This window comes from Cynocephalus volans, chromosome 2 (genome assembly GCF_027409185.1).
Source record: "Cynocephalus volans isolate mCynVol1 chromosome 2, mCynVol1.pri, whole genome shotgun sequence".
Taxonomy (NCBI): Eukaryota; Metazoa; Chordata; class Mammalia; order Dermoptera; family Cynocephalidae; genus Cynocephalus; species Cynocephalus volans.
This window is the reverse complement of record NC_084461.1, coordinates 116,828,247-116,853,672: the sequence shown is the minus strand read 5'-3', so window position 1 is coordinate 116,853,672 and position 25,426 is coordinate 116,828,247. Positions and strand designations below refer to the sequence as shown.

The 25,426-nt window shown below is 38.8% G+C and overlaps 1 protein-coding gene across 2 annotated transcripts in view; it reads right to left on the bottom strand.

Moving 5' to 3' along the window:
• Positions 1-12,922: 12,922 nt before the first annotated feature.
• Positions 12,923-25,426, bottom strand: part of RAD50 (RAD50 double strand break repair protein) — a 68,967-nt gene continuing 56,463 nt past the window's right edge. Inside the window, exons 22-25 of one of the 2 annotated variants that reach the window (XM_063086957.1) lie at positions 20,026-20,111; positions 19,326-19,468; positions 16,644-16,777; positions 12,923-15,277 (exon numbers count right to left, since the gene is read on the bottom strand). In XM_063086957.1, the coding sequence (XP_062943027.1) occupies positions 15,091-15,277; positions 16,644-16,777; positions 19,326-19,468; positions 20,026-20,111 (550 nt within the window). In that variant the 3' untranslated portion in view covers positions 12,923-15,090. Of the gene's footprint in view, positions 15,278-16,643; positions 16,778-19,325; positions 19,469-20,025; positions 20,112-25,426 lie in introns of those variants that run through there. The other variant, XM_063086958.1, reaches the window with a different exon arrangement.

Here is a 25,426-nt window from a genome sequence, read left to right as displayed (position 1 = left end):
CTTTTGCTATTTTCATCCCTCCATGTTTCTAAATTCCACCTATGTTGCTCTTTCTTGCTGTTCGGGTGGAGGCATCCTCTGTTGTCTTCAATGAGTATTTAATCCTTTCCTCCTTGCTGTCCTTCCTCTACTTGCATCCTTCCTTTTGCTCATCCTACCAATACAGCTAGATCACGATTTGGGTCTGCCAAAGCCTTGTTTTCCTTGGACATAATTATGTACTCACAGCTGAAACGTGTGGCGAACTGTGCGTGCTTTAATTTTCCTTCAAAACTCTTTTCCTCTGGCGTTAATAATTGTCATGTTTTTCCATTTGCTTAGTGTTCTATGTTCTTCTCAGTGACTTTACCCTAAATTCTCAGCTGCTTGTAAAAAACTCCTCTCAAGAGATTTGGTTAAATCAGTTATTCTTGCAATTTTGTCTTCCTAGGTCTCCCCTGGAGCCTCCTAACCTGCTCTGACGTGGAGCCTCCCTCTGACCTGGAGCCTCCCTCTGACCCTTCCCCACAGCTGTCATCCTGAGGTCTCCTGTCACCATTGCTTTGGGAACTCCCTTCACCTCTCTGTGTGGCTTTCCTAGTTCTTAATCCCAGGTCTTTCCTCTTTCTTGGGGAAACACATCGTCTGATAGCTTTCTAATAAAGGGTGTGTAGGAGGTAGATTTTTTGAGAACTTGCATGTCTAAATATGTGTTTATTTTATCCTCAAACCTGTTTTGACAGTTTGGCCAGGTATAAAATTTTAGGCAGGATATAATTTTCCTTCAGAATTGTATAAGGCCTGTGCTATTGCCTACTGTCTGCCAGAAGTTCAGAAATCCAAAACCATTTTTTTTTTTTTTTTTTTTCCGGTGACCGGCGCTCAGCCAGGGAGTGCACCGATCATCCTTATATAGGATCTGAACCCGCGGCGGCGGGAGCGTCGCCGCGCTGCTAGCGCAGCACGCTACCGAGTGCGCCACGGGCTCAGCCCATCCAAAACCATTTGAATCCAGATCTTTCCTCACTGTTTCTTTGGAAATTAGTAGGAAATTTTCTTGGTCCCCATGACCCAAATTTTACAAGGAGGTGCCTTGGTGTAGATGTTTCCATCTGTTGTGCCAGACACATAGTGGGCCCTTTCAAACTGAAAGCATGTCATTAGGTTCTGGTAAGTTTTCTTCCTTTACAAAATAAAAAATAACTTCTGTTATTTTATTTTCAGTCTTATCTTTGAGTAGGTATTCCAGTCACATGGCTCAAAAATCAAAACTATATATTTAGAAAATTCACTGGAATGTCTCCACCACCCTCACAAATAACTATTTCTATTAATTTTTTGTGTGTTCTATCAGAGTTTGTATAAATATAAGCAACTGTGAATACATGGTCTTACTGTCCCTTGTCCCTACATGAGCGGTGGCATAATCATATACTCGTTTTGCACCTTTTTTCCTCATTCATCTTTATAGCAGGATACTTTTGTGTACACACTTAGAGAGCTTGGGACAACTTCTTCTCCTTTCTCTTCTCTCTTTTATTGTAACTACCATTTGCTGATTACAGGTTGAGTATCCCTTATCTAAAATGTTTGGGACCAGAAATGTTTCAGATTTCAGATTTTTTTTTTTTTAATTTGGGAATATTTGCATTATACTTACCCAAGTCAGAAAACCCCAAATCAGAATTGCTCTAATGGGCATCTCATTTGAGTGTCACGTTGGCACTCAATAGTTTCAGATTTTCAAACATTTTAGATTTTGGATGTTGGATTTGGGAAGCTTAACGTGTATATACCTCTTGGACTGGTCCTCGAATTTTCTTTTTTTTCCTCTATTTTCCATTTTAAAAATTTCTCTTCTCTGAAATGTTTCCGTAGCTTTATCTTTCATCCCAAAGGCATTTTAGTCGTGTGTGTGTGTGTGTGTGTGTGTGTGTGTGTGTGTGTGTGTGTGTGTTCATGTTCTGATAGCACCATGTTCTTGTTTTACTGTTGGCATATCATTTCTTAGCAATCTAAGAATTTTACTGATAGTTGGTATTTTTTTAAAGTTTCTTTCTCCATACAGTCTTTATTTTCTCCAAGTTTTACAATGTTGTTTTGATTTTTCCCTTTCGTGTTAAAGGCATTCTGGATTGCTGGCTCACGTTAACGCAGACAGGGAGCTCTGACTGTGTGGTGGGGTGGGGGGGGTGGGGTGTCCCCTATAGGGCCACTGGCTGCTTGTTTCATTACCTCCCATGCCAGTTTCTGTGAGTCATTTTTGGCAGGCAGGTCAGCTTCCCCAGAAAAGAATCTCCCTCCGCCAAGGGTGGGAAGAGGGCTGGGGTGGGGGCCTCAGCCTCTGCTGATTGTTCACTTAGTAGCTCTGATTTCAGCATACTTTGGCTGCCCTCAACTGTGCCTAGTGTTTCTTGGTCCAGATGTGCTCTCCAGAGAAAAACTTCCATCTGCTAGAGTGGGTCACTCAACTTCAAGGAGTGTAATTGGAGATCTAACTGCTTCTTAAACTGAGTTTCAACTAATTTTCCTTATTTTCACCCCTTCCCTGCCAGTGGTGCTTAGCCTTCTGCCAATTCCTGAGCATTTGGGCGATTCCGTAAATCAGTGTGGGTCTCAGCTTGCTTGCAGCTGGTTTAGGATTCAGTTCTCTTGGGTCAGCCAAGTCGTCTGCCCACTGCCCATCTGCTTTCCCGCTTTCCAGACACAGCTGCCATTGTCCGTCTCCCCCATGTTGATGGGTTAAAAACTTAAAAATTCAGTTACTGTCATTCTAGTGGGTTATGGGAGTTTGTGTTCACCCCATTGCTTTTATTTGGAATTTATGTTTATGTTTTTAATGTAGAGAATTTACAAAAGAGACAAGCAATAAAAAGCAAACACTCTTGCACCCCTTCGACCTAGTCCTGTAACACCTCAGTATCTAGTACCAGTCCTTTTTTTATGCACATTTGTATTTTACTACAAAAATTGCATAACTTTTACTGTCTTTTTTCACCTGAAATATATAAAGGGCATTCTCCAATGTTAGTATTCTGCATTTTAAGAAAGATGACACAAAATGTTATTGTGCGAAGTGAAGATATGCAAAGAAATAAAAAAACCCTGATAATCTCCACATCCAGAGATAATAATCACGGTAATATTTTGATATCTGTCATTCTATAGGTGGATGTGTATAGGATAAGTACTTTATTCCTAAAATAAAAGTGAAATATTTGCCTTTGTAAATATTCAGTCTAGTATGGAAGGCATATGTTAAACAAATAATTCCCACGACAATTATAAGTTCATTCATTCATTAAGTAAATGTTTCTTAGTGCTTACTGTGTGCCAGGCACCAAACAAAACAGCACAGTCCTTCCCTTCTTGGAGACACATTGTAGTGAGCGGAGACAGATAATGAACAAATAAATAAGTAAATATATATTATGTCAGATGGTGAGAAGTACAACAGAGAGAAAACAAAAGCAGGGGGCAGGTAGAATGGAGCGAGTGTGCTCTTCTACATGGGATGGTGAGGTAAGGCCTCACCTAGAAGGTGCTATTTGAGCAGAAACCTGAAGGACAATGGGAAGTGACCATACAGTTATCTGCAGCAAGAAGTTACCAAGCTGAAGAGAAGCCACAAGCAAGTGCAAAAGTCCTAGTCTTGGTCCATTTGTGCTGCTATAACAATATCTGAGACTGGGTAATTTATAAATAATAGAAATTTAGTTCTCATGGTTCTGGAGGCTGGGAAGTTTAAGACGAAGGTGCCAGCAGATTTGGTGACTGGTAAGGGCTTACTCTTAGCTTCCAAGATGGTGCCTTCTTGCTGCGTTCTCACATGGAGGAAGGGATGAATGCTGTTGTCTTCACATGGCAGAAAGGCAAAAGGGATGAACTCTCTCCCTCAAGAGAGGGCCCCACCTCTTAATACCATCACCTTAGGGGTTAAGTTCCAACATATGCATTTTGGAGAGATACATACATTCAAACCATAGAAGCCCCGAGGCAGGAAAATGCCCACTGTGTTAGGGTTTAGCACGGAAGCTGGCATAGCCAGGAGGAGTGAGGGGGAAGGTGGTGGGAGATACCGTCAGAGAGGTCAACACGAGCACGTCCACAGCATATGGAGCCTTGTAAGCCATTGGGAAGATTGGAGCTTTCATGACCGAAATAGGGAGCCGTTGGAAGTTTTGAATACAGGAGTGACGTCACTCAATTTTTCTTTTTTAAAAAACTTTTAATTTTGAATTAATTTTAGATTTACAGAAAAGTTCAAAAATAGTAGAGTTTCCGTATCCCCCCTTATCCAGCTTTTCCCAGTGGTAACACCTTACATAATCACAGTGCAATGATCAGAAACAGAAAAATGAACATTGGTTTACTATTTTTGGTTTGTTTGTTTGTTTTTTGTCATTTTTGTGACCGGCTGCACCGCACTCAGCCAGTGAGTGCACCGGCCATCCTTATATAGGATCCGAACCCGCGGCGGGAGCACTGCTGCCCTCCCAGCGCCGCACTCTCCCAAGTGTGCCACGGGGCCGGCCCTGGTTTACTATTTTTAAGTAAACTACAGGCCTTACCCTAATCTCACCAGTGTTTCCATGAACGTCCTTTTTTCATTTAAGATCCAACCCAGGAGCTCACGTTACATTTATCTGTTCATTCTTAGTCTCCTGTGGGCTGTGGCACTTCCTCAGTCCTTTCTGTCCTTTCATAACCCTTACATTTTCCAAGAATATTCATCAATTATGCTGTCAAATGTTCCTGTTTGGATCTCCCTGGTTTTCTCATAATTATGAGAAACTGAAGTTCCATAATTATGGACTGAAGTTAAACTTTTGTGGCAAGAATATCACAGAAATGAGTTGTGTCCTCAGTGCATAATGTCACAGGGTTCACTATGTCAATATGTCTTATTCTTGGTGATGGTGCGCGTGACCATTTGGTTAGGATGGTTTCTGCCAGGTTTCTACACTATAAAGTCCCTATCTTTTCCTTTTTGGTTAATAAATGTATTGGGGGAGATAACTTGACACTATATAAATTATTTCTCCTCAAATTTGTGCCCACTAACATTGGCACCAATCAGTGACTTTTTTTTTTTTTTTACTGTGGTATTTGCCTAATGGTGATTTTTCTATTTCTTTCCTTCTACATTTAGTATTTGCAATTCTACTATAAAGAAGAGCTGTCTTTGTCCCTCTTTTAGTTGATTAAGTACTTTAATGAAGTATATCCATATGAGCTCATGAATATTTGTTACTCTATGGAGTATAATCCAATACTATTTTTGTCTCAGAAATTATTCTACTTCGGTCATTGGGAGTTACTTCAGGTTAGGTTTTGTGTTCTTTGAACAAACCCCATCTTTAAAAAATATTTTCTCAATTTCTGGCACCACAGGATGTTCCAGACTCATTTTGTATTTTCCCTGCCTCAGCCCTGGAATCAACCACTTCTCCAAGGAGCCAGGGTTCCTTTTATTGAAGAGGGTGTTTTAAAATCAAGATTGGGGCACTAAGTGTGCTTATTACCTGGGAGTCATCACACTTTGGCCCTCTCAATGGACAGAGCTAAAATATATGTATGCATAGCTGTATTTCTGTCTCTGTGTGTATGTATGTGTATATAAAAATACACACACACACATATATACACACATTTAGCCTTTTAAAAACTTTTTAATTGTGATAAGACGCACATAAAATTTGCTATCTCAACCATTTTTTAGTATACAGTTTAGAATTGTTAAGTACATTCACATTGCTGTGCAGTCTCCAGAACTCTTTCCATCTAGCAAAACAGAAACTCTGTGCTCACTTAACAATGTCCTATTCTCCCTGCACCCCCACCTCCCCTACCAGCGACCACCCTTCTACTTTCTGTCCCTATGAATTTGACTATTCTAGATACTTCATATGAAACTACTTCAAAAAGTTTGTGGAAAATGGAATTAAAAGATAATATGAATATTTCCATGAACTTTTTGAAGACCCCTAGGATAAGTGGAATCATACAGTATTTGTCCCTTTGTGACTGTCTTATTTCACTTAGTATAATGTTCTCAAGTTTCCCCATGTTATAATGTGTGTTAGAATTCCTTCCCTTTCAAGGCTGAGTAATATCCCACTGTATGAATATATTGCATTTTGTTTATCCATTCATCCATTAATGGACATTTGAGTTGCTTCCACCTTTTGGCTACTGTGAATAATGCTGCTATGAACATGGGTATATGAATATCTTCGACACACTGCTTTCAATTCTTTTGGATAGATACCCAGAAATGGAATTGTTGGATGATAGAATAGTTCTACTCTAAAGAATTCTATTCCAATTTTTAAAAATTTTGGGGTAATGTTATAGTGGCTGCACCATTTTACATTCCTGTGAACAGTGCACAAGGGTTTCAATTCTTCACATACTTGCCAACACTTATTTATTTTCTTTTTTGATAGTAGTCATCATAATTGGTGAAAGTATTTCATTGTGGTTTTGGTTTGCTTTTCCCTAATGATTAGTGATGTTGAGCATATTTTCATGTACTTATTGGCCATTTGTATATCTTCTTTGATAAAATGTCTACTTAAGTCCTTTGCTCATTTTTAAAATCTGTTTTTTTGTTGTATTTGTAAATGCTTTCCCCCATTCTGCAGGTTGCCTTCCCACTCTATTGATGGTGTCCTTTAGTGCACAGAAGTTTTTAATTTTGACGTAGTCTGGTATATCTACGTTTTCTTTGTTGCCTATGCTTTTGGTGTATAACACTTTTTATGTATTGCTGGATTTGGTATGCTATTATTTTGCTGAGGATTTTAGCATCTATTTTCATACGGGATATTGCTCTGCAGTTTCATCCCTGTGATATCTCTGTCTGGTTTTATCAGTGTAATATTGACCTCATAGAACAAGCTGGGTAGTGTTCTCTCCTTTTCTATTCTTCGGAAGTTTGAAAAGGATTGGTGTTATTCTTTAAATGTTTCGCAGAAATCACCAGTGAAACTGCTGGGCCTAGGCTTTTCTTTGGAGAAAGCATTTGTTTTGTTTATTTCTGTTTGTTTTAATTACTAATTTAATATCTTTACTTCTTATAGGTCTATAAGAAGTTTTTCTATTTCTTCTTGAGCCAATTTTGGTAGGTTGCACCTTTTCTGTAAGGTTGGTAGGAATGTCCCCTCATTCATTCCATTATTTCTATCCATTATCGAAAGTGGGGTATTGAAGTCTCACCCAGTTGACTATTATGGTCAAACTATTTCTCCCTTCAATTCTGTCAGTTTTTGCTTCATTTATTTGCATTCATGTAAGCTACATTTATGTTTATACTTGTCATGTCTTTGTGTTGGATTCATCTTCATCATTATACTGTGTGTGTGTGCGCGTGTGGTGGGGGTGGGGACGTGGCCAGTACAGAGACTGAACCCCGAACCTTGGTGTTAACAGTATCATGCTCTAACCAACTGAGCTAACCAGCCAGCCCCTACCTTTTCATCATTATAAAATGTCCTTTTCTGTTTCTAGTAACAATTTTGTCAAAATCTATTTTGACTGATACAGTACAGCCACTTCGGTTCTCTTGCAGATATTTTGCATAGTATTTCTTTTTTCATCCCTTTATTTTCAATGTATTTGTGCCTGAATTTAAAGTGTGTCTCTTACAGAGAGCATATATTTGGATGATTTTTAAAAATCCAATATGCCAACCTCTTCTTTTTGGTTAGTGTTTAATTTACAGTTAGTGTAATTACTGATAATACAAGATTTATGTCTGCCATTTTGCTATTTGTTTTCTTATACTTTTTCTTCCTCTTTGTCCTCCGTTACAGCTTTCTTTTGTGTTAGATAGATATTGTCTAGTACACCATTTTAATTCCCTTGTTTCTTTTACTTCAGGGTTTTTATTTTCTTAGTGATTGCCCAGGGAGTTACAAATTAATAACTTAGATGAACATCAACTTAATTTCTATTTCAAAAGTTCCTATATAGCTCTGTTCCCTCCCCCTCCTTTGTAGTATTATTGTCATATAAATTATACCTTTATACATTAAAGCCCATTAACATAGTGTTAAAATTATTTCTTAATACAGTTTCTTTTTAAATCATTTAGGAAAAGAGTTACAAACCAAAATACATTTATACTTTTATCTTACATTATGTATTTACTTTTACTGGAGCTCTTTATTTACTTCATGTGGATTTAAGTCTAATTTCTTTTCATTTTATCCTGAAGAATTCTCCTTTTATATTTCTTGCATGGCAAGTCTGCTGGATGCAAATTATCTCAGTTTCTGTTTTTCTGGGAATATCTTATTTTCTCTCATATTTGAAGGATGGTTTTGCTGGATACAGAATTCTTGGTTAAGTCTTTTTCATTCAGCACTTTTAATATGTCACTCTGCTGCTTTCAGGCCTCCATAGTGTCTTATGAGCTCAGCTCTTAGTTTTATTGAGGATCCCTTGCCTCTTTCTCTTGCTGATTTCACAATATCTCCGTTTTTGCTTTTCAACAATCTGACTATGATGTATCGAACTGTGAATCTCTTTGAGTTTATCCTACTTTGAGTTTGTCCAGTTTCTTGGATATGAAGATTAATGTTTTCATAAAATTGGGGGGGGGGGTTTGGCCACTGTTTCTTCAAATATTCTTTTTGCTCCTTCCTCTCTTTTTGCTTCTTCTGGGATTCTCATCATGGTTAGTATGCTTGTTGTGCTGCTGTGCTCGGTGGTGTCTCACAGGTCCTTGAAGCTCTGTTCATTTTTCTTCATCCTTTTGTCTATTTATCCAACTGGATAATTTCAATTAAACTGTCTTTTAGGTCTCATTCTTTATTCTGCCAGTTCAAGTCTGCTGTTGAGTTTCTCTAGTGAATTTTTATTTCAGTTATTGTGCTTTTTACTCCTAGAATTTGTTTGGTTTTTTAAAAATAATTTGTCTCTTTAGTGAATGTTTCGACTTGGTGAGACATCATTATCATACTTTCCTCTAATTCTTTAAACATGGTTTCCCTTAGTTCCTTTAACATATTTATAATAGCTGATATTTAAATAGCTGATATTTAAAGTCTTTACCTAGTGAGTCTAACATCTGGGCTTCCTCAGAGATAGTTTCTATTGACTGATTTTTTTTTTTTTTTAATTGTTGTGTATGGGCCATATATACTTGTTTTTTGCATGTCTTATAATTTCTTGTTGAAACTGGGCGTTTAAAAAATATATATAATGTGTCAACTCTGGAAATCAGATTACCGCCTCCCCTGGGTTTGTTCCTGTTGCTGTTTGTTGTTCCTGTTGGTTTGTTCTGACTTTCCTGAACTAATTCTGTAAATTCTATATTCTTCATCATGCTTTTTCTACCCTGTTAGCTTAGTGGTAAGCTAATGACTGGACAAAGATTTCCTTTAATGTCTTGAACCAGTAAGTTTTCTAGCTTATGTTGCGTGTGTATGTGAACGTGTGTGTGCACGTGTGTCAGGACATGTCTTCAATGCTGCAGCAGGCAGTTTCCAACTGTGCCTTAACCTTTACTTCCTGCATGAGTCGAGTCCCAAGGTCAGTCAGAGGTGAGAGCTTAGGATCTTCTCAGTTCTTTCCTGGTCATGCATACAGCTCTGCACATGCACATGGACTTCTAGATTCCCAAGAATAAGCTTGAGCTTGTCAAAGTCCCCATGGACATCTTCTTCCCTGACTTTTCCTTTTAAGATTTTTGGTCAGCCTCTCGTTAGCCCCAATTGGTAATGCTGCCCCAGGCAGCCACAATGTTAACCAATTGTCACTGATTGCACAGCAAGTAGGGCTTTTTGTGGAGTGAGTGCTCAGTCAGGTCAAATAAAAGGCCCTGAGAAAGGAGCTTTTCAGGGAACTGCCAGACAGGTCAAATGGAGGCATTTCTCTGGGAGTAGAGATTTGGGGAAGCTCCAAATCCATTCTGCTTCCTCCAGTGGCTACTAGGCTGCTGTTTTTCACAAATACTATAGTTAAGAGGTTTTCAAGGTTACCACAGAACCAGGGGGAGGAGAGTGAGATTAGGGCAAGTTAAAATGCCACTGGCTGTTCTTACTGATATTCAGCTGTTTTTCTTGAATATACACTCCTCAGCCTGTTGTTAGTATTTAGTTAATTTCCAAATTTCTGGAAGAGTTGACTTTAAGTTTTTTCCAGTGTTCTTGTTGCTTTTATGGAGGAGCAGATTTTGGTGGTCTTTGTTCCACCCTTATTGAAGTAAAATTTATACCACAAATTTATACTGATACTTTGGATTTAATCATCACCACAGGGTTATTTTTATTGCCTTTCCCCTTTCTTGATATGCAATCATCTTTTTCCAACAGTGAGAATCTGTTCTTATTATCTACAATATATGTTTGTTGAATTTTAGTATATACATAAAATAGTTTCAGAATTGCTAAACCCACACCCCTGTGAAACATTTTATTTGATTTACCTTTTAAAAAGATCACTGGCTGCTGTGTTAAGAACAAACTGTGGGAGCAGGACTGTACCAGTGAGAGCAGTTAGGTGTTTCCTCAGATTATTCAGGTTAAAGATTGCTGGTTCAGATGGTGAGGGACGGTCAAATTCTGGATGTATTTTGACAGTTGAACCCATAAACGGATGGACTGGATGTGAGATAAGTAGAAGAATCAAGGAGGATGCCAAGAATTTTGCCTGAGCAATTGGTAGAATGGAGTTGCCATTTATTGAAAGCCTATGGGAGGTTCAGGTTCTGGGGGAAAGACTGGTTTTGGTTGTTTTAAGATATTCACATGCAGACATATATCCAGCGGTCCACTGGCAGCCAAATATAAGTCTGGAATTTAAGAGATGTGGACTGGAGACAAACATTTAGTCATCAGCGCATAGATGGTTGTTACGGGAGCTGTCAGTGCCCTGCCTATTCCCTTGGAATTGCCAACGTGCTCCTGCCAACCTCCAGCAGCTGCCATTATCTGTATCTCTGTCAGATTTTTTTTTTTTTTTTTTTTTTAAAAGATGACCGGTAAGGGGATCTTAACCCTTGACTTGGTGTTGTGAGCACCACGCTCAGCCAGTGAGCGAACCAGCCATCCGTATATGGGATCCGAACCCGGGGCCTTGGTGTTATCAGCACCGCACTCTCCCGAGTGAGCCACGGGCCGGCCCTGTCAGATTTTTTTTTTAAAACTCTGGAAAGCAGTTCTGCTAGTACACATGGCAAACCAGTAACTAACATGTGCCTGAAGAGCCCTCAGTCACCTCTGGGAAGTTGGTATATAAATATCCCATGTCTCTTGCCCCTCAAGTGGGATAATTCTGAAGCATATATTTTGCCAAATTTCCCAAAGTTTCTCTGTGGAATGAAGCTGTGATAGTCCCCTGCGGTGGCTGGCTTAACAATAAACCCTTAACTGGCTGCCTTTTCTTTCCCATACAATTCCCCCAATCTACTACTGATTATTTTCACTTGAAGTGTTGTTTCAGGTTCTATTTCTGGGAGAACCCAAACTAAGACAATAATTTTAAAGCTATGAGACTGGATGAGATCACCAAACAAGCAAGTGTAAAGAAGAGAAGAGGTGCAGACTCAGTCTGAACACTGAAGCACTACAACGTCACAACATCAGGGAAATGAAGAACCAGCAAAGGAAATGGCACATGCAGGGAGAAGGCAGAGTTGTATTTAACCAGGGCTAGGGATTGCCAGGAAAGTTTGAGGACAGAGGAGGGGGGCAGCTCAGTTGAGGGTGACATAATAATGGACCATGGAATTTAAGCTGTATAAGGACAGAAATAAAGGCATGAGGGACATGAAGAACTGAAAAAGTGGTAGAATCAATGGATTGAAATCTTGGTGGGGTCAAAGGAATTGCTGGGGTTGACGACCCCAGGAGTGAATTGTAAAAATAGCAAGGTGTCGCTGGAGAGTGAGATGCTTAAAACTGAGAGCATGGAGGGCTGCAGTTATTGTTATTGAAAGGACTGGGCTCTAGAGTAAGACTGTGGAGTGAATATCTTCTCACTGGAGGAGAGAACAAGGAACTGAGAGGCCAGGGGGGTTGTATTAGATCATCATTTAGATATTGAAATCACCAACAATCATAAAATTAGTATTGGAGAGAGTGACATTGATCCAGGACCTAAAATATTCAAAAAATAAAGAGGAGTGACCAGGTTGGGGCTAACGATAACTGCAAGAAAGAGTAAACTGAAGACACAAGGTTTTTCTTGAACACTTACATAGTCCTTACTATGTGCCAAGCAGCTCTAAGCGGTTTATTAGTATTAAGCCATTTAATCTTCATAACAACCCAAAAAGATAATAGGTATCATTCTACCCACTTTTACAGGTAAGGAAACAGAAGCAAAAGAAGATAAATAACTTGCTCCAGGTCCCTCAGCCAGTGAGTGGTGGTGCTAGGATTTGAGACCAGGCAGTCAGGCTCCTTCTTAACCTCCACACTGTGAAGCCTATTCATTCCAAGTGTGTGTGTGGGGGGGAATTCACTGGTGGGTGGGGGAGAGAGGGCAGATATTTAATGGAGAAGGGGAGAATGATTTAGAAGCAGCAATGAGAAGGGCACCTATCCCACCCTCAAGCCCACTGATACAAGGGGAATAGGACTGAAAGCAGCCACTCTCCAAAGGGCTGCAAAAAAAAACCCCATGTCCTCAAGGGGAAACCAGATTTGCAATTGGGAAGTCTGTTTTAATTTGTAAATGTTAATTTTGTCTCACTGCTTATATTTATCTGGCACTGCCTTTTTTGTCATTCCTTGTTGCAATGACTAGAGCTTTCAGAAACATGTTGATATAAGACACATGGTTTTAATATTTAGTGAGAAATGTTTCATTTTTGCTATTAATATGACGTTAATTTTGACATGATGACAAATAACATTAATAATCTTTGCAAAATTATGAGTTTGCTAAAGGTAGGAAATGTTGAATTTTATCAAATGTAGTTAGGTGTCCATCAGAATTTTTTCTCCTTTGGCTTTATTATGGTTATAATTTATGAACAGAAATATTTTCTGAAACATTCTTAGAATAAAAACACCTTGGTTATTGTATATGTTTACTTTAATACATGACTAGAATTGATTTGCTTCTACTTAATTTAGGGATTCCTGGATCTGTGCTCTGAGTAAGATTGACATGCTGTTTTTTCTCGTGATGTCTTTGTCAGGACTATGCCAGTCTTATTTCAGTTTATTAAAGCTAATTAGGATGAGAAGGCTGGAGCAGTGGCTATGCTGCTTGGCCTTTTCATCCAGGGCTTGGGTGAGGATTGGACCAACTTTTCTCAACCAGGCTTCTTCATATGAAGCACAGAAAGAAAATGATTTAAGTAATTCTTTTCTCAATTCTCTCAAGGATAGTACAGAACTAATATCATTTTAGAGGCACAGAAATTGATTAGATGGAAAGGATAACTGTATTCTTTTCCTACAGCTCCTGTAATAAATTACCACTAACTTGCCAGCTTAAAACAACACAAATTTATTCTCTTATAGTTCTAGAGGCCAGAAGTCTGAAATCAGTTTCGTTGGGCTAAAGTCAAGCTGTTGCAGGGCTGGTTCCTTCTGCAGGCTCTGAGGGGAAAATCTGTTTCTTTGCTTTTTTCACCTTCTAGCAGTTGCTTGTACTCCTCAACTTATGCCCTTTCCTCAATTTTTAAAGTCCGTCACTCCAATCTGCATCCATCAACACGTCACCTTCTTTTCTGCGATGCACCCTCCCTCTTATCAGGCTAGTCATGGTTACATTTAGGACCCACCAGGATAATCTTTGTATCTCATGATCCTTAGCTTTAATCACATCTGTAAAGTCCCATTTGCCATATAAGGTAACATTCACAGGTGTCAGGAATTAGGACCTGTATATCTTTGCAGGCCAATATTTAGCCTAGCACAGATACCTTAGGATTTTGGGCTTAATTCTCTTCTGGCCCCTGGTTGAGAAAGGCTGTCTAGACAATGTGCTCAGTAGATCTGCAGATGGCACAAAACTGTGCAACATGACTGAATCAAGATCCAATATGGTCCTGACAAACTCTGAACGACAAAATTCCACAAAGTGTAATTCTAAAGTGCATCACTTGGTTGCATCTTGTGTAGAATGTTTGCAAAAGGCTTCAAGAAGTCAGCCGGCAATTCCAGAAAAAAGTGTGATTGGGTTTTTATTAGAAATGGCGTCTGGAATGAAAATGAGAGGCCTGCTCTTCCATGTCTGGTTGGACCCCACTGGGAGCAGGTCTTGACTTTGTGAGTGAACCTGGCTCACCTTCTGCACTGGGATGCACACTTGGAGAACAACTGGGATTGATAGCGAGGCTAAGATGTTACACAGGATACACAGAAGAGAGTGTTACAGACTTCTTCGTGATGGGCAGATCAGGCTTCAAGTGAAGGGAAGCCTTGCTCTTGGTCAGAGCTTTCCAAAGGTGGATGTGCATAGTGGAGAGCTTCCTCTCTAGATAGAGACTACTTAGGATGACGACCTGGCAGGGATGTGGGCAGAGGAAAGATAGTGGGTATTGAATTAGATGATTACTAAAGGTTCCTGTCAAACCTTGAGACCCAATTCAACTACTTCAAATTTTAGTTGGGGAAACCAAGCTCCAGAGTGAGAGGTCACTTGCATGGATTTATAAAGTTAAGAGCAGAGCCAAATATTAAAATCTCATCATTTCTGATCCCCTTCAGATATTAATACTCACTGATAACTCATTTTCTTTTTGAACCACATGCAAGGAAATAAATTTACAGGTAACATTTAACATGGATTTTTTTTTACACCAAAACCATAAATTGTCAAGGCAGTGAGAACCTGCTTCTCTACAGTGCTTTGAGCAGGAATCATTCATCAGTACTGGGGAGCGAAGCAGAGAAACTGAGTCCAACTGTGCTCTGTTGAGCCTTGCAGGCTGCTTGGAGGGGGAAGAGGTTCAGGGAACCAGAAACAAAAAATCAGTCCAAATTTCATGTGAAACAACTTTCATGATTTTAGAACCTCTCAAACATTCCAAGTCCTTGACATGAAGTTCCTTTTAAAGAATATATTTTCTTACTGACTCAGTACCAGAAATAAGCAGTTGCCTGAAGACCTATGCTTCTTATGGCATTTAAATCTTGAACATTTTTAATGAACGTAAGACCCTAGGGAGCTAACACTGCATTTCACAATCTCTGAGCACTGATCAATGTTCTTCTTAATCCTGTAGAATTTCTCCACATATTCAGAACGTCCTAAAAGCTCCACAAAATCTTCATCGTGAGTGATTACCAGAAGCTGGAAGTTACGCTGCTGTGAGCGACTTTTTATTATCCTGAAACAGTACATTTAGAACATTTTATTACTAAAGAGTATAACCCCCCCCACACACTTTTTTTGAAAAAGCCACCACGAATCTTGTCAGACACATGAACTTATGCTGTGTGTGACAACCCAACTTTTCCTGTGCTGTGTGTCAGGGCCTCTGGCTGCCCTGCAGGAAGTGGGGGAGGGGTGGGGTGGCCCCAGGCCTTTAGCCCAGCCCGGTAGAGGTCCCATCTCCTCTCTAGACAGTGGGGATGCATGGCCTGGTTCCTCACCTAGGTCTGGCTCAGAAACAGGTAAGTATACACGAACTAGTTTCCTCCAGATCAAAAGTTCTTATTAAAGTAGATAGAAATGTTTTACTGAACTTTCCTTAACACCTTCACTGCTCAATGTTAGGAGTCTTATTCCTTTGCTTGGGATTTTCCTGACCACTTACTAGTTTTCTCTGGAAGAAAGTTTCTAAAATAACAGACTACAGGTAAGGGGAATAACACTGCCTTCTTAAGAGCTGGGTCTACTTAGAATTTTGTCACCGCCAGTCACTATGACACACAGGGACCTGAGTGGGTGTACTGGGAACATTTTTGCTCATTATCTACATGCTGAGGTAACCAGCTATGAGACTGAGACCTGAAAGACTTTTTCTTTTAACTAACCACTTATTTATCCCTTGCTTGCAGCTGGGTACACTTGAGGTTTCTGTAGCACTAGCCCTTACTTACCGGTCACATAGAACTAGATGGCTGAAGAAAGATGGCCCTATGCTCTCCTATTCTCCAAAACACTGACTCTACCAGAAAGAGTCTATCTGGAGCCAGGAGTGCCTGAAACTCTTCTACCTCAGGAAAAGTGCCTTTTCTCTGCCAGCACAGGCTTTAAGAAAGGACTGCCCAGCGCTGGAGTCCAGACCCACCACTGGTGAACGTGATAAAAGGCGAGTGCAATTCTGCCCTCTCTGGAGTCTACTTTCTCACTAATGTGCTTTTGAATAAGAGCTCTGTCATTTCTCATAGTGGTCTGACACATGTGAAAAGCTGGGGAGAGAGTATTATACCCACTACCACCACCTACAAATGTCTTAACAGGGCATGGCATGCTGATTTCTGTGCATGATATGTGGGAAAACCGAACCCAGCCAGGCGCCCTCACCACGACTTTCCCTATGAACACACTTGGGGAGACACAGGATGTGTCTGGGCTGCTGCTGACCATCTAGTCTCTTCTCAAGGGACCTGAAGAATTACCACCAAAAGGTAATGCCCGGCATCAACCAGCTTTCCCATGGACATATCCAGAGAGGGTTTTCATTACAGAACTCTCTTAACCTTGCTTAAAAAACAATCACAACCTGCCTCCCAAAGTAAGATACTTACTCAACCAGAGCGTGTGCGAGAGATTCAATGTTTTCTCGGTCAAGATTTGTTGTTGGCTCATCCAAGGCAAGGATGCCACAGTTCAGGCAGAACGTTTCGGCTAGGGCCAGGCGAATAATGAGAGAGGCTAAAACCTGGAAAAAAGCATAGCACTGACCTGCTTCTCATCCCAATATAGGGAGGAAAGCATACCTGGTGTGATTTTTTTTTTTTTTTTTTTTAAATGGTGGCTGGCCAGTACAGGGATCAAACTCTGGACCTTGTGGCATGATCTCTTTAGAAGGGAAAGGTGGGGGAATGTCACAGAGTCAGTGACATTAGGTAAATCACTGCTGTCTGGGAGAGGCCAGCACTGTGACCAGATTCTTAAGACCTTCAGAAGGTGAACCATAGGCCTGCATTATCTCAGCCCATCATTTGCAATGAAATAAAATGCTAAAAGCAATGCTGATCGCACATACACACAAACCCACATCATCTATAACAAAACCTGAAATCACAGGCTTGAAACAGACATGCTTTCCCATTTGTCTGTAATAATTTTAGTAAAGGTATAAAATTAATAATCTTAAAAATTCTTGACTTGGCTATTTTTTTTCCTGATAATGAGATTTGTTAGAAAATTCAGACACATTACATCTTCCAGAGACTCACAGAGACCTTTTCTCTCTTAGAATCATCTTTAAATCTCCATGTTCTGTGGTTCAAAAGAGGCACCAGATATTGTGCTCTAATCCACACTTAAATGTTTGAGTGTATAACTTTGAGAGAAAAAAAAGAGAGAGAAAAATCATTTATCAGCAGTATAGAGATATGGTTTTATTTAAGCTAACCTGTAGGTAATACAAATAACTGAAACTATTAGGCACTTTCATGGTTAATAAAAACCTAATGCTAAAACCTTCAGACCCAAGTTAAGCCATCTGAAGGTATAAAGACAGAATTATGAGTGTAGGACTATTCTGGGAAGTACAAACTACTTCTGTGTGAGCTGTAAATCCCCTCTCCCTCTGAATTTGTGAGTGGGAAAGCATCAGTGAATGAACTGGTGATTTTAGAGTAGTTTACATCTTTGATGCCCAGGGAAGGCCAGCAGATTGCAGAAGCCAGGGTCACAGCTTGGCTCTTTGGGGGACAAGCACTTCCTTCCCGTCTCTGAATCTCACTGCTGTCAAGTCTACTACCACCCACTCACATGCAGAGCCACTGGCTGGCCTCTAGGACCTCAGCAAAAACCAGTGTCAGGCAGGGTAGAGATCCACTTTCACTAAACCATCTATTTGTGTGTCCTCTCTCCCCACACCAAGGAAGCAATTACTGCTAATTAATTTTCATAACTTAGAGTGGCTACAGGAAATATGCTTTTAATCCAAAGAGCCCATGTTTCAAATTCTATATTTTCTCATTTATAACTACCACTAGAAATCACCACAGCTAGTAGGGACACTGATTATAGATCACAAATTTTTCATTTTTACAGACTATGATTTAGATAGCAATCTGCAGAAGCCTTATGTCTGGGCTGAAAACATAATACATACATGCATGGCATGTTCTTTAAGCAAAAACTGAAAACTATGAAAATAACTCAGATAATGTGGGCACCCATTTCTAGTATTTATGAATTTTATTAAAATCAGGGCTGGCCAGTCAGCTCAGCTGGTTAGAGCATGGCCTTATAACACCAAGGTCAAGGGTATGGATCCCTTTACCAGCCACCACCAAAAAAAGAGAAAAGAACAGAAAACTAAAATGAGGGGTTGAGGTATTATCAAATGTAATCTTCTGTTTCTAATCTGAAAGGAGAACACTCAAGAATCTGTGACATCTTTGGTACATAGCTATGCACAATAATAGGACTTATCCTTGTTCCCAGGGATGCAAGTCCCATTTTCCTGAATCTTTCAAACTTCATTCCTCTTTCTCATTTTACTCCGTGCTCCATAATCAACCTAGCCTGTCCTCCCAGAGTTTCACATGGAGCCAGCTGGCCTGACCCAGCAGCTGAGTCTTTGTGTGTGCAGCGGGGGGGGCAGAGGCACCTGTGGGTATCAAAGCCATTGGCTCTGGCAGACCCTTTTTTTTAGATGATCTATAGGACCAAAGGCTAGGCTAGGTTGGTGGTGGGGAATCAGTATTATGAGGGAGCTACTTTCTTAGTGAGAAGGTCTTATATGCTGGAATGCCTCATGTGGCTCAACCTAGGATCTCGTTTGTTAATACTGTAATGTCACTGATTCTGCAATATACCCCATCTCCCCGTTTTGACTTCTTTGAAATCAAAACGCATCTTACAGTTATAATTACATTTTCTTTCTTGGTGGCACATAAAATAGTGGTGTGTCTTATAATTGATGATACAGTGACCTTATTCTGATAAGGAGTGCTGTAAAACAATAAAGGGTCTTCCCCTACGTGTTCTGCATTTAGCCTGTCTTGTGAGAATGCTTCAGGCCCTTCTCTTAAAAGTCAACTTTACACGTGTTTCAGGAAATGCTGGCTAGCATTAGGAGAGTATAATGATGGTAGCTGAGCCGGATTCACTTTCCCTGCAGCAAGTAGTGCTGTAAGGAACTTCCCACCATTTGAGGACAGCACTGGGTGCTTCCACTGCACTGATACTTGTTTCTGTCTTTCATTTATTTGTGTAAGTTGGCTCCCTAGGCTCTTTGAGATACCTACCTTTTGTCCGGCACTGCATCGTCCTCGCATATCCAAGGCTGTGTCTCCCTTTAGCATCACAACTCGATAGTTATAATTCCGCCTTTTATCAGAAGCTGATACATTTTCATCAGCATCAGACCGAATTTCTATATATTCAATATCTGACACAGAAAGAAGAATAGTTCAGAGGAACCTACACTCAGCCTTTTGTCATTTACAGACATTACCAAGTAAGCCTCAGAGCAACACGTGAGGCTGACATTACCAGACGAAAACAACGGCTGGTTTAGAAACTGTTTCTCTGGCTGGGAGGATTCAGGAGCCTAGTGGTCTGGCCAGAAGCAACCCAGATGCACCAACCCTCAGCCTCAGCTCTTTCTTAGTTCCCATGTTAAGAGTTTCTTCGGGATGGTTTTCTTCTTATTGCATTTGGTTTATCCCTATCTACACTTCAAAAGAACCTACTGTCATCAGCTAAAGATAATATCTACTGCAGTCAAATGTGTAAGATCTGTCAGGCTTTGCAATAGAAAACTTTGCATATTCTTCTTGCTATAAGAAGATAAGAATTGTTAAGGTAAGGTAATTCTTAGAAAATCCCAAAGAAATACTCAGAAAGGGATTCAGGGAGGTAATACTGGCATGATGAGAGGTCATATGAGCAAGAGCTGTGGACAGGACTTTGGAAAGAGCATTTGCAATACACCATGTTCATTACCTTGTCCACGATAGGTACTTCGCCAAAGATCACGAATAATTTTATTGATTTCTTCCATTTTCATACTGTGAAATTTCATTATGGCTCTGGCAAAAGAAGCCATTGGTAATTAATGGAAAAAATAACACAATGATAATAAAATACATTATATATAAAAGATATATAACATAGTAATTATATGTAATAGTATATATTAAAATATATAATGTATATAATAATATAAATAACTTCATAGTATCATAAAATAACTTCCCCAATATTTTCAACGATAATTTAATATAGTAAGAGCTGGAGAAAATAAACAGAACCAAATCCTTGCTGCTTGGCTAATACTGAAAATTGACAAGCATATTTCCAGTGTTCCAGGGTCCTTACCCTTCTCCATTTTCACTCTCTATATGATACAACATATATTTCTTCAAGTAAACATTTAAATAAATAATGTGAAAATTTCAGAAAACATAATCTTTTAGTAGACTTTTTCCTGAGGCCACGATAAGTTCTTCGAGGGACTGCTTGAATTGATGCCTGCTGGTTACAGAGAGACCTGCCGAATAGACGACAGTGAGTTACAGGGGAGAGGGTGTATGGCTAGTCAAGGGGCCCTAAGTCTGTGGGGAAATGAGCAAAGCAAATCTATGGAACTGCTGCCTTATACTTCTTTTCTACTTCTTTTCCATTACTATTAAGGTTTACTAAAAGTCAGCCTCTTATGCTGCTTTCATTCCTCAGATCTATAAAATGTTTACCAACCAGAAGTTTTGGTTCAGAGAGGGTGATTTAGACTCTTAAGCTGAGCTGAACCTCAAAATATTATTTTTGCCTCCCTAATCATAGATTCAGAAATCCTAATTCTAAATATGCACATTAACTTCTATTTGGTCCTGGCAGGTCTCTACTCCCAACTCCCTTTTAAGGTAGTAGTTTCTAAACACTAAAAAGGAGAAAAGAAGTATTTGTAAAAACAAAAGTAGCCTATACAAATCTAACATTGTACCTACTACAGTCACCTTTCATCAAAAAGCCCTTAGGTTCTTTAGAAGCGGGTTTATAAGTTAATGTTGCACCAGTGATAAAAAGGCAAACATCACTGCCACCACCATACAAAGGATGTGAGGCGGACTTACTTCCATTTGCAGGCCTCTTATCTGATATATACAAAAAAAGAAACTGAACGTAATGCTACCGCCTCTGCAGAATCATTTCATGATCTTCTGGTTCACCAGCAAAAGAGAAAGAAATGACTCAACATAAATACATTTTAAATATCAGATGAAGGATTTTGTAGTAAAGACTGGAAAAAACCATATTCTGCTTGCTGATGAGAATGCAGCAAGTCTCCATTTTCTACTTTATACATTTATCTTAGCCTAGCATTTATGCTCCTTTCAAAAAGACAGAGACAAAACATCAAAGTATTTCCTAAAAAAACAAAACAAAATTCATAGAATGTTCTTGGAACCAATCACGTAAAGACTGCCTTTCTATAGCTGTGTACATTATGATCCTGATGTTTTTGGTTTTGGTAGCTGGACTATATGGGGATCTGAACCCTTCACCACATTCTAACCAACCAAGCCAACGAGCCAGCCCAATCCTGACTTTTCAAAGGACTTTTTTAAAAAGTTACCTTTCCATTCAAGTTAACATAAATAAGCATTCCCAATGTGGAGCACAAGCTCCAGGTAGGGCAGGAGTGTCCAAGGTGCACACAACTCCCTCATACAACAGAAGTATCATATCCCAGCCCCTGGGTAGGTCTGCTGAGACACAGCACTGCAGGAAAAATCTCTAGTTCAGAGAGAGATCTTGACCCACCAAGGGGTGTGTCAGGTGGAGATGATGCCTACCACTGTCGGCTGGATCATCTGCTTATCTTTGTATCTTCTCTCTATCTAGTGCGGAGTTTACAATCACACTGTGCAACAGTTGGGGATGATTAAGGTAAGTATAGTAATCTACTTGAGGGAATAACAATAATAATAGTGGTAATTATTGATGAGCATTTACCTTACGTGAGACAAAACTATGCTCAATAATCATATATTATCTCATTTAAACCTTCCAGCATTACTAGGAGTTAGACTTTGTTATCTGCATTTGCCATTAATAAAACTGAGATTCGATGAAGTCAGTAATTTGCTCAAGATCAGAGAAAAGTGGCTAGGATATTAACAGCCCTTGAATATGACAGTTAAAGTCAAAAAGGCAATCAAAATTCCATCTCTTAAAGCCACCAGATTCAGATAATTTTATGAGTGTACATTATGAAATCTTCAAGGTACACTTAATTCCCAAGTATATAAAGTATTACACAGCAAGGAGAAACATAAGTAAAAACCAAATTTAGTAGTAAGGATAATAAAAAGAACACATCATGACCAAGTAGTGTTTACCCTAAGAAAGCAAATAGTAAAAAGGAAAAAAACATTCAAGATAATTTATTGTAGTAACAGATTAAAAGAAAAAAATGATTATCTCAATAGATGTGAAAAAAGCATTTGATCTGGACCCCTGTACCATACAGCCACAAAACAAAACAAAACAAAAAACACCCAAAAAACCCCATTTGATACCATATAAAACTGAGTTTTGATAAAAATCCTCAGTAAGTGAAAAACAGAAGTTTTATTAATCTGACAAAATGACTCTCTCAGATATCCACGGCAAGCATCAAATTTAATTTAAAATCTACGAAAGTGTTACTCCTAAAGCTAAGAACAAAAGAAAAATGCCTCCTATTATGAACACCCTAAAATAATGTCCTGGAGATCCCTAACCATTCAGTAAAGACAATAAAAAGAAATGAAGAATAAATGAAGAAAAAAAAGAAACCTGTCATTGTTTTTGCAGGTAATATAATTGTATACTTAGAAAATAAAAAACAAAAACAAAAACAAAAAAACCCTGAAAAATTATTAAGACTAACAAGGTGGTCAGGAATAAATATATAAAAATTAAGAGCTTTATTATCTAGTAGGAAAGACAATAGAAAAAAGGATCCTAGTCACAGTGGCAATAAAAACTATAAAATACCCAGGAAGAAATCTAACAAAAAAGGTACAGGATCTCGAGGAAAAGCTATAAAACTTTATAATAGGAGAGAGAAAATGATTAAACAGGAGACACATACTAAAGGGCCCAAAATGGTAGATTCAATATTGCAAATATGTCCATTCTCCCCAAGTAATCCATAAATCAAACGCAATCCAAACAAAACTCCCAACAAGACTAAAAAAAAAAAAAAATTAATGGAATCCCCAAGTTGACTCTAAAGTTCATAATGCAAAGAACAAAATTGTGAGACAAGAATAAATTAAAAAGATGGTGGACACAGAAGAAAATCCAGAAATAAAAATAAAGTTAATCTATCAGAAGAAAACATTTTTATTATTTTAGGATTGAAAAGGCCTTTCTAATTAAGGCACAGAATTGAGGAGATTCATAAATAAAAATACTAAAGATTTGACTACCTAAAAATTAAAAATTAAAAATAATACCATAAAGAAAAGTTAAAGAACAAATGACAAACTGGGAACACGTATTTGCAATGTATGTGAAAAGGATTAACATCCAGAATCTATTAAAAAAAAAAAAAAGTGCTACAAATCACCAAGAGTAAGACAACCTAGAAGAAAAACTGATAAAGAGATAAAAATAGGCAATTCTCAGAGAAGAAATATAAATAGCCAATATATGAAAAGACATTTAACCTTACTAGTGAGGAGGGAAATGTAAATTAAAGTGAGAGCACTTTGTGCAACAGATCAGCAAAAATTAAATGGCTGATTATACAATGCAGACATGGAAATGGGCACTTTTTCATGTACTACTGGTGGAAATAAAAATTTTATAAATGGAAGGCAATTTGGCACTAACAAGTTAAAAATGTACATACCTTCAGATCCAGTAACTCCATTTCTAGGAAGCTATCTTTTTGGTGTATCTGCACAAGTGTGCTCAGATATACATTGAAGCATTATTTGTAGTTGCAAATATTTAAAAGCTTCCTAATATGTCCACCAGTGACTAAATAAAGTAACATCCATTTTACAGAATATTATGTGGCCATTAAAAGTGAGGTGCTTACATATATAAACATGAAAGATTTTCACGTTAAGGGGGGAAAAAAAGACAACAGAAAAATACATACCTTGTGATTCCATCCACATAAAAACAAAAAAGATACATGTATTTGTGTATACTATATGTAAAGGCATTGTGAAAGAAATGAAAATATGTCAACACTGTAATAATACTTAAGTGCTGAATGTTAGACATTGTCATGGAAATGAATTTAAGTCCACCTTGAAGTGAGTTCTGTGGTTTGAATAGTCATGGAGTATGGGGAAGTACAGATAGCTATAAAATAAGACCAAATGGGCTAAGTTACATAAGTGGTACAAAATATTATGAATAGTTTACAAATATTACAAAGGAAGGAAAAATCACATCTGTTTGGGAAGGGTTTCATCAAGGTAACATTCCAAGTAGTAGAAATAGCACAGGAAAATGTAGGGTGTCTTAAGGGAACAAAATTGTTCAGTTTGGTTAGAACATAGAGAACAGTGAGGGACAAAATGTGAAAGGCCAAGTATGGAAAGTCTTTCCTAAAACTAGAAGAGGATAGCGGCCACCATCTTTAGGAAGATTAACCCAGCAGAAGTATAATGGAGCACGGGGGTGGGAGGTATCGCAAGAGCTAAGAAGTGGGGGAAGCTACCACAGTAACAGATGAGAGCGACTTAGACTGGGGTTGTGGAAGGAAAGCAGCCCTGAAACAGCACTGTGCAGGAACTGGGTGGGAGCTGACTGCTGACAGATAGCTGCCCAATTAACTTAACACACCTTTAGCACCAGGACTTCACAGGTATTTAACATTAAATATCCTTAAGAATGACCTTGAAGGTTCATGACCTTCTGCTTTAATTTCATGGACTGGAAACTGTTGTGGGCAAGTGATCAACTGGTTCAGCCCCATCAACTGCCTGGAGTGTGCATGTCTCAGTTAAATGCACACACTAACTCATGTGAAGTGGTGTGCTTTCTTTGTGAAAACTGGTTCCCAAAAGAGAGCTCTAATATCTAAGAAAATGTGTGGTTTATAAATTACTCATATTTAAATACTCATTAAGAGTCTGAAAGACTTCCTTAAAAATTTCAGTAACAATCTATTGCATTTTATGAGGACAAATGATGGTTTTAGTGGTATTTATGATTCTGGTGATCCATGAAAGCCTTAGGATATGATCCTTACAAATGCAAGGATCTAACATATTTTCTGTTTGAAAGGAGGCCAGAAAGACAAAAAGACATGTGTCAGTGAAACTATTCTGTATATTATAATGATAGATACATGTCATTAAACATTTGTCCAAACCCATAAAAGGTACAACAGCAA